The sequence below is a fragment of the Nycticebus coucang genome, chromosome 1 (genome assembly GCF_027406575.1).
Source record: "Nycticebus coucang isolate mNycCou1 chromosome 1, mNycCou1.pri, whole genome shotgun sequence".
NCBI lineage: Eukaryota > Metazoa > Chordata > Mammalia > Primates > Lorisidae > Nycticebus > Nycticebus coucang.
Window position 1 is genome coordinate 145,391,837 of NC_069780.1, and position 12,989 is coordinate 145,404,825.

The following is a 12,989-nucleotide window of genomic DNA, read 5'->3' on the forward strand; positions in this document are numbered from 1 at the left end:
ATAAAGGTAGTGTTGCATAGTGGGTTACTTTGGAATTTTCAATGCTAAAAAAGTTTTAAAGGGTTGTGTTATTATAAAAAAGCAAAAAAGAATAAGATACAATTAATTTTAAAGAGCTAGATGAGATATATAGTTCTTGATAATGATATCATTTTATAAGCCATCTGCTTACTTTTTTTTTTGTAGAGACAAGAGTCTCACTTTTATAGCCCTCGGTAGAGTGCCATGGCATCACACAGCTCACAGCAACCTCCAACTCCTGGGCTTAAGCAATTCTCTTGCCTCAGCCTCCCAAGTAGCTGGGACTGCAGGCGCCCACCACAACGCCCAGCTATTTTTTGGTTGCAGTTCAGCCGGGGCCGGGTTTGAACCTGCCACCCTCGGTATATGGGGCCGGCGCTTACTGACTGAGCCACAGGCACCGCCCCATCTGCTTACTTTTAAAAGTAAATTTGATTATCATATTATTTATTTTATCTAAGCATTTATGCAGAAGAAATGATCAAAAAATAAGGTAGAACAACTTGGTTTGTTTTGTTTTTCTGCAGTCAAAGACTTTGGTAACTAAATAAATTAGTTGGCCTACAAATGTATTAGCGTATTTTCCCCAAAAGGGAGACTACACAGGGTGGCCATAAAGTTCATGTACCCTTTAAATTATATTAAGGTGGGCAATTTAAATTGTACATGAACTTTATGGCCACCATCATGTATAATAAAACAGCTAGGTAATTAAAGTAGAAGCTCTGTAATTTGAACACCCAAGGGACTGTAAAAAACTGGTTAACATATGGAGGTAGTCAACAAAAGGAACTACGCCTAACGTACTGATATGTACATGTGGTGTATGTCTGGTCTATGAAAATTAGGTCAATTTAAGAAGGTAATCAATATAGGAAGGTGGTCAACTATGGAGGTTGTACTATATATTATATACACATAATTAGGTGAAAATAGACACCTCATTACAGGGTAAGTATTGTAAGTGCTTTATATATATATAAGCTCAAGTAATCCTCATATCTACCCTAGAAAGCAGGGAATGTTATCATTCCCCAACAAGAAAGCATTCAAAGTTATCAAAAAATGAAGAACAAAGAGTAAACTGCCCACTTCACAGAGCATGGAAGTAGCAGAGCCAATATTCTAACCCTGGCATTCTCACTTCAGTGTACATATAGACTATACTCCCTCTAATTATTTTGTGAGAATATAATTAAAAAGGAGTAGTAAGAAGAAACTAAATATTTTCTTTAGGACATTCTAAAAACGTGCCTTGTTTTTAAAGGAAAGTTTTACAACACTTATTCCTGATAATTCACAAGTTGTCTTTCAATAATTACTTTAATAATGTTCCAGGGAACCTCCCTCTCGAATGTTTCAATTCAAATTTGGTCTGGGGGAACTCTAAATGTGAGAAATACATGTGACCTCTTCTTAATCACTCAGAATATGTGGAATATAGAGAATTTCCTATATTACATAGTTACAGATTAAAAATCATTTAGTATAGCTCCTCATATGATAAATGAGGGAACTGAAGCCCAGAGTGTACTCGAGAGGTATATCAGTAGCAGAGTTGGGTGTGCAAATCGAAGTACTGGTCAAGAAGAGAATTCCAGATGGACCCTTTGGGTACTTGAGAGAAGGTATTTCTCCTGGATGTGCAATAATAAGTGTGGAATGCCTGCTTTTCAAATCACTATTCAGAGGAAAACAGAATATACATTTCCTGAATTCTGAATAATGGAGAAATTCACAGTCTAGTAAAAGAAAACACTAAAAAATGTAGAAGGCAATATCAAAATAACATGGCTATTTTCTCTCATTTCAATCACTACCACTCTGCCTATCATGTTTTCCTTGAGTAGTCAAAATAAAGTCCAAAGCACCAATTCCTTGTTATCTCCTCCACCTTCAGAGAAGAAATTAACACCAAGGCAAAAGAGGAAGCTCCATGTCAGATAACACAATAAAAATTCACAGAAACACTTTAATAAACAACATGTCTACCATTACCTGTAAGCACTGCATCTAGGAGAATATGGTGAAATGAATATGGACGACAAGTGGCTGCTGTAGACTGGCCTCAAATAACCAACGTCCCAACAAGCCGTGCACAGATTCCTATTACTCTTCCCAGCCCATTTTGGTAACAGTGGTTTATGTTCTTACCCGTTAGTGAATTCCTTGCTCTCAAAAAACAAACAAAAAACCCTAAAGAACTCAAACTTAAAACCAAAGAGTTCTGCCATATTCATACTTTTATTTATTGTCTCTTTAGTTTATAACATTATTTTGGTTTTAAATTCTATTATGATTCAAATATAAAACAGCAAAAATCAGAGAAAGTGCCATTCAGTCAGGTTCCATTCACTGTCTTTCTGCACACAAGAGCTATTTTTAGTTTTTAAAAGTCCTTCGTATGAGTTGAATTGCATCCTCCAAAAAGATAATGCTGAATATGACCTGTAGCTGTGAATGTGGCCTTATTTGGGAATAGTGTCTTTTCTGATGTAATCAAGGTAAGATAAAGACATTAGGGTAGACCCTTAATCCACCATTACTGGTGTCTAAAAAGAGAGAGACCCGGAGACCCTGAGGGAGAACATCACACAATAAGACAAGCAAATAGCGTGATGTGTCTGTCTATAAGCCAAGGAATGTAAAGACTGCCTGCAATCACCAGAAGACAAGAGAAAAGCTTGAAATAGAATCTCCCTTAGAGACATCAGAAAGAGCACGATCCTGCAAACCCTTTGATTTTTGGATGACATAATTATTATAAATATATAAATACATTTCTATTGTTTTAAGCCACCAAGGTTGTAGTACTTTGTTCGGGCTTTTCTAGGAAATTAATAGACCTTAAAGATCTCCTCAACCTAATTCCATTTCTCATCGATTTGTAATTTACCACATCACTTATGTGGCAGTGATGCCTCCAATTTACAGACCCTAAAGTTGTTTTAAATGACACCATCATCCATCCCCACCCTCAGACACTGCTACTGTACTTTCTTGCTAGGCCTGTAAGGCCTTAATCTTGCTCACTTCTCTGCAGTATTTAAGATTCACCCTAGCAGGATTACAAGAATTAGTAAATAAAAGCATAGCCATGCACTGCTTAAAAACAGAGCTATCATCTAAGAAATGCACGGTTAGATAGATGATTTCATCCTTGTGTAAACATCATATAGTAGACTTTATGGTACAGCCTATTGCTCTTAGGCTGCCAACCTATACAGGGTGTTACTGTACTGAATGTAGCAGGTGATTATGACACAATAGTAGGTATTGATGTATCTAAACATAGAAAAAAATCACAGTAAAAATATATATTATAATCTTAATATATATTTATATATCATATATAGGGTCCATAGTTGACTGAGCTGTTACGAGACACATGACTATAGTATGTTTGATCTGGCAATCCTAGCCCCTACTAAACTTTTAAGACTCAGCTTCCATCTCAATTCCTTCCTAAAAATAAAAAAAAAAGAAACAAAAAAAAAAGAAAGGAAGAAAATGTGCTCTGCAAAATGATGTGTTAGACGACTACTTCTATACTTTCTCAGCAATATAAACAGTTAGAAATGATTCCCAGTGGGAAGTGTTCATGAAAATCACCTCTTTTCATAAAAATGAAATGATAATGTCCTATGTTCTACCTCAATTTTCAAAAAGTTCACCAGGTGAATTTGAGATGCTTCTGACCCAAAACCACTATTGACAAAATACTGAATACTAAGTGGTTGTTTACCTGTCTCCTCCTCCCAATAGACTTAATTATTTAAGGGCAGAAACTGATTTTCCTATCACCTATGCTAACCAGACAAAAGCAGTGAACACCAATAGCAAGGGCTGACAAACTATGCCCAGGGCCCTAATCCAACTCAGTGCACGATTTTATAAATAAAGTATTGGAACACAGCCATGCTTATTCATTTGTATATTATCTAGAACTGCATTCATACTACAACAGTACACTTCAAAAGCTGAGATAAAGACCATATGGCCCACAATATCTAAAATATTTCCTATCTGATCTCTTATAGAAAAAGTTAGCTGCCCCATGATCCATAAGGTGAATGACTGAAAAATTGAAAAATCAGCAAATGATACAGAATGCAACCAATGTAAAAGTCAAATTAATCATATATATAATTACACGGATATCTAGAGTATTATATGTGTGATAATATCTCTGAAGTACAGTACATTATAAGTTTAGACTGATGTTACTCTTATCAGATATACAACAACTACTGTACTGGTTAATATGAAATAAGACTTCACCATCTGCACAAACCTTTACCCACTTAGCTCAAAACTATACTTTGTACTGTTGCTATAATTACTGTGATTAAATACATTTCTTATATTGAACTTCCTTAGGCAACCAATTTTTCATTTCACTGACAGGTAGTCAAATCATTTGTAGTATCTAAGGCAATGCCCTGGCTTTTACACCAGAAATACTATTTTGTTATGACTCACCTCACCAGAATTCAGCTCTCTTATATAACTTAGAACGTAGGTGAGGAAACTACAAACTAAAAAAGGGATACTTTTAACAATTCCCCTCAAATGCCTAAAAAATCTTACGCACGCCTTACCTATATACACACATTTACACAATAAAGATATATTTTAATGTGAGGTTTGGGGTTTTTGTTTTTCTTTCTGAGACAGAACCTCACTCTGTTGCCCAGAATGAAGTGCAGTGGCATTGACATAGGTCACAGCAACTTGAACGCCTGGGCTCAAGCTATCCTTCCACCTCAGCCTCCTGAGAAGTTAGCACTACAGATGTGTACCACCACACCTGGTTTATTTTTTTAATTTTTAATAAAGTCTTACTTTATTCTCCTGCCTTGGCCTCCCAAATGCTAGAATTATAGGCATGAGCCACCACACCCAGCTACATTTATGTTTATGTGTAAATATGTATATTTAATTAATACGTATAGTTTTAATATAGAGCTATAATATATAACTTAGAACCCTTTTTTTTTTTTTTTTAAGAGAAAGCATCAAATGCTGTTGCCCAGACCAGAGTGCAGCTTAATCATAGCTCACAGCAGCCTAGAACTCTTGGGCTCAACCAATCATCCCACCTCAGCCTCCTGAGTAGCTGGCACTGTGAACAGTTCAGTTCTTAAATAAACATGATCTCAACAAACTTGGTACTCTAACTGTGACAGCCAACTCAAACCTACCAAATTTTAGGTGAAAATTTTGTCCCAAAAGCAGACTTACTAAATGAAAAAGTAAGAAGTATTATATGTCATCATATATATTGTCACTGGACAATTTATAAAAGAACCTTTGCTGCACACAGTAAGGTCTTAAGATAGGAAACATCCCAATCACCTCAGACCTTGTTATTCCCGAATTGCTTTTTAATAAAATGTCCAGATGATCTGTATGCACTTTCAAAATTGAGAACTCTGGTCCAGTGGAATTAAGCCAATTGAATACTACTGAAAGAAAATACCCTGTCCACAATTATGTCAAAAATGACCATACCTTGAGCACTTGAACTTGACCTTCTGTAGTAATTTCCTTTAATAGTTCACAAAAGGACTGACATAAACCCATTGCATATGTCTGAAATTTAATCAAAAGTCAATATATGCATAAAAATATATTTACAATATTTAAAGGGCATAAAATTCATTTGAGACTCATTATAATCTATTTAAGAATTACATACTAAAGGTCTGAACATATAAATATCAATTAATTAGAATGCTTAGAAAAAGTTAAGAAAAAAGATTCTATACCTAATGTAGAATTTATTGATATACTAATTTTTATATTTACTTATCCAGCATATTCTCTGTATTAAATAATAGAACTGCAGGCATCACATCTGCCCTGCAGTAAGGAATATTCATAGTTAATGTTCCATTCCCCAACCCCCTGAAAATAAGAGACAGATCTTAAACTTTGAAAAGGCACCTCCTCATTTCAAATGAGAAATAACCAAATAACTATATGCTTTCTTATAATGCATAAACTACTGCAACATACCTGTAAAAATTCTGTTGATGATAAAAAGATATAACCATTGATAATCTTAAAGCAGGTTCTGAGATTTTCTGAACTTAGTTCTGGCAAAACAATAAATTTCAAAAAGGAGCACAAATTAGTTTACATGAAATGATTCACTTTTATTTAAAACTGAGCTTACTACACCTTTTTTTACAAATCTTTTCAGAGTGCTATTCAGACTACAAGTATCTATATAGATACGTATCTAAAAACTCACATCAACCCATAACTTATCACTAGTTGAAACAATCAAGAAAAGTAAACTATCATTTATTTTTCACCTATGGAAACAATTCAGGAAAAAAATCAAGCTCTGCCCATTTTCTCCTTTCCAAAAAAAGCTAGAAAACCATTTGACCCAACCTTTCAATTCAAACTAAATTTTTAGTGTAAGCATGGCAAACGTACAACAGAATCATTTTACCATGATATTTTCACATCTGCTTAAATGGGTCCACACAATAAGATTATTGTTCTTGCACAGGCACTAAATACACTATCTTACTTATGAACAATTTCCTTATTAAACTCTCCCAAATTATATCATATTTATATATTCTCAAACCTTCAGCTTTTTTCTTCAAGTCTCCTCCCCTACAAAAACCTACACTCAGAAAAATCTTCTTAAACATGTAATTACCAGAATGACATAGGAAAAGTATATTGTTCTTAGCTATTCCTTTCCAAGTGCAAAATAGAAACTATTATTCATGTTGAATATCATCAAATGTTGATGGGTGCTTTTATATGTCTTGCTATAGAAAATAGTATGACACAATAGAATACAGACTATATATAACTATACAGATCAAATCCTGACCCCTCAAAGTATCATCTATGTCTAAGACTTGCCATTCTTTGTTGCAAATATTTCAGAAATTCTATGGTTACAATAAGACAGGCTCCCCCCCCCACCCCAGGCCAAATCTTAGCTTAGGCCCTCTGGATGCTGTTTTAACTCATAAGTAAGGAAAGTGAAAGACACTCTATTCAGATTTGAATTTTGCATTTTCAGAAAAGAATGCAATCCTACCCCTAGCACAACATGTCTTTTACACACTTTAAGATTTGATGGACTAGTTTAAAAAACAAAAATGAGGATGGCAAGGGGATAGGGAATGATCAGCTTGCTACCATGCTACTGAAAGACATTTTTAGAAACAAAAAGTGTCATCAGATTATTTTTACAACAAAAGACAAAAATCTCAAAATAAAAGAAGCTTCTTTAGTAGATAACTTTATCTTTATGAGAAAGGACTGACTTTTAAAAGTATACAGCCCATTTTTTCTTACAGATATCTAAAACACTCTTCTTAGCTCAATCTATACAAACATGTATCTAGATAATTAGGTAACTTCATACTGCTTTCCATGCCTCCACTATACCCAGAATAGCTTTTACTAAATATTCTTGGACATGTAAAATGCAGCAATTAAATATTAATATTAAAAAAGCCCTGAAAGTAATACATTTTATCTATTTTAAGGTATTGAATGTTGTTGATTTCATTCATGAGTTCCTAGTGAGACTCTAAAGAGAAACTACTATCTGACTTGAACTTGACCTTCTGGTCTTGACCCTAAGACCAGAAAATACTGTACTCCAACCACGCAGATCTGCATTTATTTTTAGACACCAAATAATTTAAGTCCATGATTCTCAATCAGGGGCAATTTTGACTCTGACATTTGGCAATGTCTGGAAATGTTTTTGGTTGTCATCACTATTATATAGGAGGCAGAGCTAAGGATATTATTAAATATCAAATAATTAAAAAATAAAGGTAATATTGATGTCAAGATCTATTAAACATGCACAGATATAATTTGTAAATAAAACTTCTTCATAGTACTGATGCAAATACACACGCCACAATGCAGAACACGAATTATACATAACTTGTTTTGAAAGACAGAAGTAAAAAGTAACTAATTCAAAAGTATACATATCAACTGTATTCTTTGATATTTTTAACACAGAATTTTTAAAATCTTTAAAAATTAAAAATGCTTAAATCAAGTATTTGCTATCAAACATTTGAAATTTCATTAGTTCTTAATTTAATTGCGTAACAAATCCTAAAGAACCAGTCTGACATTAGGATTTTTTTCTTTTAGAACAGTAGTGATGTTAATAGAAGTAGCTGTAGCAGTAATAAACATAGTAGCAGGGTGGCACCTGTGGCTCAGTGAGTAGGGTGCCGGCCTCATATTCCGAGGGTGGTGGGTTCGAACCCAGCCTCAGCCAAACTACAACAAAAAATAGCTGGGCATTGTGGCAGGCACCTGTAGTAATCAGCTACTTAGGAGGCTGAGGCAAGAGAATCGCCTAAAGCCCAAGAGCTAGAGGTTGCTGTGAGCTGTGATGCCACAGCACTCTACCGACTCTGTCTCTAAAAAAAATAAAATAAAATAAACATTGTAGCAAAACACTTAAAACTCTGTCTCCAAAAAAATAAAATAAAATAAACATAGTAACAAAACACTTAAACAGCACCTACCATGTGCCGTATGTTACTGTAAACACATAAAAGTCCTTGTAATGTGATAAGAACTATGCATCAACTATACAGCTTGCTATGGTAAAACTACACTAAAGCACTAACCTAAAGCTCCACTAAAAATAGTATCATGGAGTTACATAAGATCATTCATACACCTTTTGTTTAAATGTTGTTTCTGGCTACCAATCCCATTTCCCACCAGGCTTCAGGAATCATACATTGTACAGGCCAGGCATGCTGAACTTGGGGTAGAATACAAAGGTGAAGTATTCTGTGTGAAATCACTGAGTGTCAAAGTAGCTAATCCTGTTCATCTCAAAAGTTAATACTGGGCCTGGTTGTGGTTTCTAGTGCTAGGTAACAAGTATAAAGAGGCATACACTACCGAGCATGGCACTGCATGTGGATTCCAAGACAGGGAAAACCAAACCAAAAACACCTTCAGAGAGCACAGGAGATTAAAAAGGGCATTTCCTATTTTTCTCTGTGACCACAGAAAGAAACACAAAACTTTTCCTCAGAGACCAATATCTTCTGCTTCTGACTTCATCTTAAGTAATTTTTTTCCTTTTATGGGGATGTTAGATGATTAACAGCAAATGACTCTTTATTATTTGAGATTTCACCTTACTCCAAGGAATGGGATAAAGAACAAAAAATTCAGAGAAAATGTAAAGAAGTAATCATTTCATCTAGCTACCATGGTTACCTGACAAGGAGAGAATATGTTTTCAAATCATTAACAATTGTCTTTTAGCTCACATTTGCAGGTATTTTCTTTTTTTTTTTTTTGTAGAGACAGAGTCTCACTTTATGGCCTTGGTAGAGTGCCGTGGCATCATACAGCTCACAGCAACCTCCAACTCCAGGGCTTAAGCCATTCTCTTGCCTCAGCCTCCCGAGTAGCTGGGACTACAGGCGCCTGCCACAATGCCCGGCTATTTTTTGGTTGCAGTTCAGCCGGGGCCGGGTTTGAACCCACCACGCTCGGTATATGGGGCCGGTGCCTTACTGACTGAGCCACAGGCGCCACCCTACTTGCAGGTATTTTCAAAGAGTAAGTCTATTTTTCAGGTGTGTCATTATACCTCAATAATATTTTTGCCTCTGATAAAATTTCTCAGTACAAATGAATTCTCAGAAAAAAAAAATCTTCACATATTACCATAATAATTATACCATTTTTCCTAGTGTTTTCCTACCTAAATGTTCTCTCATCACAACATTAAACTGTTCAGTTAGTATACCCCAAAGTTCTAACAAACAAATTAAAGATGATTCATGACACAGTCTGAAAGAATGGGATCTCTGAACTTCTATAACCCTGAAAACTTAAAATAGCATCATGCACAGTTCTTTAAACATGCCATGAATTTAACGTATAAACCTATAATTAACTCCCACACAAAACAACTCTGTAAACACTGTATTATTTAAAAAATTTATGCTATTACATACTTCAGAATGGTAGCTAATACGTAACAGAAAAGCACTGATTTGTTGTATTTATCAGAATACATATTCAGATTGGTTTTATGTACCATAAGTGTTGCTTAAAACCATTAAACTTCATGATTTTATAGTTCATTCATAAGCAACACTTCAACAATATAAATAATTTCCTAACATTTAATAATCTTTATTTTGGTGGTTCATTAGCTGATACAGATAAACAGATAAAGATTATTTGTGAACAATCAACAGCACAAAATCTCTTTGTAACAGAAGCTGGATAAAATCATAGTGTATAGAATATGTCATATCATGTTTTACAATACAATTTTCTAAATAATTTACGCAACTGCTTTCAAACAGAAATTTTACCAGGCAAAGTTCAAGCTTAATTTATTTATTTACTTATTTTTGAGACAGAGTCTCATTCTGTTGCTTAGGCTAGACTGCCATGGTGTCAGCTTAGCTCATAACCACCTCAAACTTCTGGACTCAAACAATCCTTCTGCCTCAGCCTCAATGCTTGGTAGTTTTCTATTTTCAGTAGAGACAAGGTCTTGTTCTTGCTCAGCCTGGTATCAAACTCCCAAGTTCAAGCAATCCTCTCACCTCAGTCTCCCAGAGTGCTAGGATTTACAGGTGTGAGCCACAGCACCCTGCCTTGTGGGGAGTTTATTACTAATTTTTTAGCAAAGTGAGGTTATTTAGTATTCCCTTTTAATAAGTAGAAATGATTTTTCGAAGTTACATAGAAAATCTAGAAACTATTAAAACATCATTCAACTTCTTTGTTAGTATGAGGGACTTCACTCAAAAGTTAACGTATAATTGAAAGTCAGCTAGCTATAATGCCCCCAAATTATGACTGCATTCAGAAACATCAGTAAGTTTATGCTTTAACACATACCAAGAAGGGGAGACATATTCTGAAATATACGAAGCAACTCTGGTGTAATACATGGGCTGTTTTCCAATGTTACTAACCTACAAAGAAAAAAGAGATAATGAAGTCACTTTCCATGCCTATTAAATCCATTTACATAACTTAAATATAAAAAATGGTCTCATCTAAATGAAGAAAGAAAAGTGGACAACACAGTAAATTATAAAAATCATCTTTCTATGAAAAAAATTACCAAATGGTTCAAAAATAAAAAACATATACATATCTACAAATTACGTAATATGATTTCTATATACATAGCAACAGTAATAGGAAAAGCAACTATAAGTGACCCTTGAACCACACAGTTTTGAACTGCATAAGTCCATTTATATAAGGACTCTTTCAACTAAATGCAAATTAAAAATACAATGTTCACGGGATGCATTCTCTTAAAAAGCAGAAACAAGTGTAGGTGCAGTGGCTCCTATCTCTAATCCCAGTACCCTGGGAGTTCTAGACCAGCCTGAGCAAGAGCAAGACCCCGTCTCTACCACAATTAGAAAAATTAGCCAGGTGTCGTGGTGGGCAACTATAGTTCCAGTTACTTGGGAAGCTGAGGCAGGAGGATCGCTGGAGCCCAGGAGCTTGTGGTTGTAGTGAGCTATGATGACGCCACCACGTTCTAACCAGGATGACAGAATGAGACTGTCTAAAAAAAAAAAGGGCAAAAACAAGCCTCTAAATATACTCTCTATTAACTTGGCTATCTTCACATTCATTCAGTGTGTATATACAGAGGGCCTGTCACATAATGTGTCAACTGTGTAAATAAAAGTTACAGGAGTAGAGAGTAAAAAGTTCATATCTCTCTACTACACAGTATCCCAAAAGTTGCCCCTGGAGCTTCCATGGATATGGAAAATAGGAAATTGTAGCTACATGCAACTTTATTTACAAAACATTCATTATAAAATTTTACAAAATTTTGCAAAATATTCTGTATGTGTTGGCTACCTCTTTGCAAAATTTTGTAACGAACATTTTGTAAATAAAGGTACGATATAGCTACAACTTCCCACTTTCCCTATGTATGGTGACGTTAGGGGTGACTCTTGGGACACACTATATTATAAGATAATATTATAAGATATATAGCTAAGAAAGAGAGGGACAGCAAGTTTACAAATAAATTGTTCAAATTACTGAGAGTTCAACAAGGTCATGTAATATATCAATATACACATGAAATCAACTGACTTTCTATAAATCAAAACAAATATTAACATGCAAACTTATGATGTTATCAGAGTCACCAACACAAAAACCCAACATCAAAAAGATATCCATTTTCTCTAAATTGTTAAACAGATCAAAACAATTACAATTCAAATCCCTACAATTCAAATCTCTGGAAATTAGGTGAGCCGATTGTAATGGCCAAGAACAGGTAAGAAATTTCTCAAGAAAAGAAAATATTACACTGCACAGCACAGAGTGGAGGACCAGTGAAGTTGGGGATAAAGGAGAGATACTTGATTTACCAGATACTATGATTTGTTGTAAAACCACTATAATTAATATAGTAAAGAGAACAGAAAGCACAATGAACAGACTCACTTTCTCGACAAGTCCAAATTAAGATTCTGTTTGAGGCTTGTTTTTTCTCTTTCACTTTATGATTGCCATTAAAGCTCAGTCAGATCATTGTCACTCTCATTTTCTATGCTGGCTATTCAAAAAACGTGAAGAATTTGAGCTACTTAAAAAAAAGGAATGACAGGTTGTGCAACACCAGATAAAACTAAAGATAGGGAAAGGAGAAGTGAGGTAGACAAAGGGAAGGCAGTATTCTTTTTCCAAGAAAAGGGAAAGTTACTATTTGGTTAATAATTATATAAAGCTATATAAGAACATATTTGACTAGAGAAATATAAAATTTTATGTAACCTTTCCACAAAAAATGTTGAAAAGTGAAAGCCAAAAGAAAAAGACAGACTACTGTCTCACCAAATAAATGTAAGACATTAAAATTCTATTGAAGTAAAACATCTTTGGTTCAGTTAAAATATAAAAGATAAAAATTT

General features: G+C 34.6%; 1 protein-coding gene across 5 annotated transcripts in view; it reads right to left on the reverse strand.

Moving 5' to 3' along the window:
• Positions 1-12,989, reverse strand: part of IPO11 (importin 11) — a 232,940-nt gene that overhangs the window by 92,722 nt on the left and 127,229 nt on the right. For all 5 annotated transcript variants that reach the window (XM_053589979.1, XM_053590000.1, XM_053589989.1 and 2 more), the window contains exons 22-24: positions 10,927-11,003; positions 6,043-6,122; positions 5,536-5,616 (exon numbers count right to left, since the gene is read on the reverse strand). In XM_053589979.1, the coding sequence (XP_053445954.1) occupies positions 5,536-5,616; positions 6,043-6,122; positions 10,927-11,003 (238 nt within the window). The remainder of the gene's footprint in view (positions 1-5,535; positions 5,617-6,042; positions 6,123-10,926; positions 11,004-12,989) is intronic.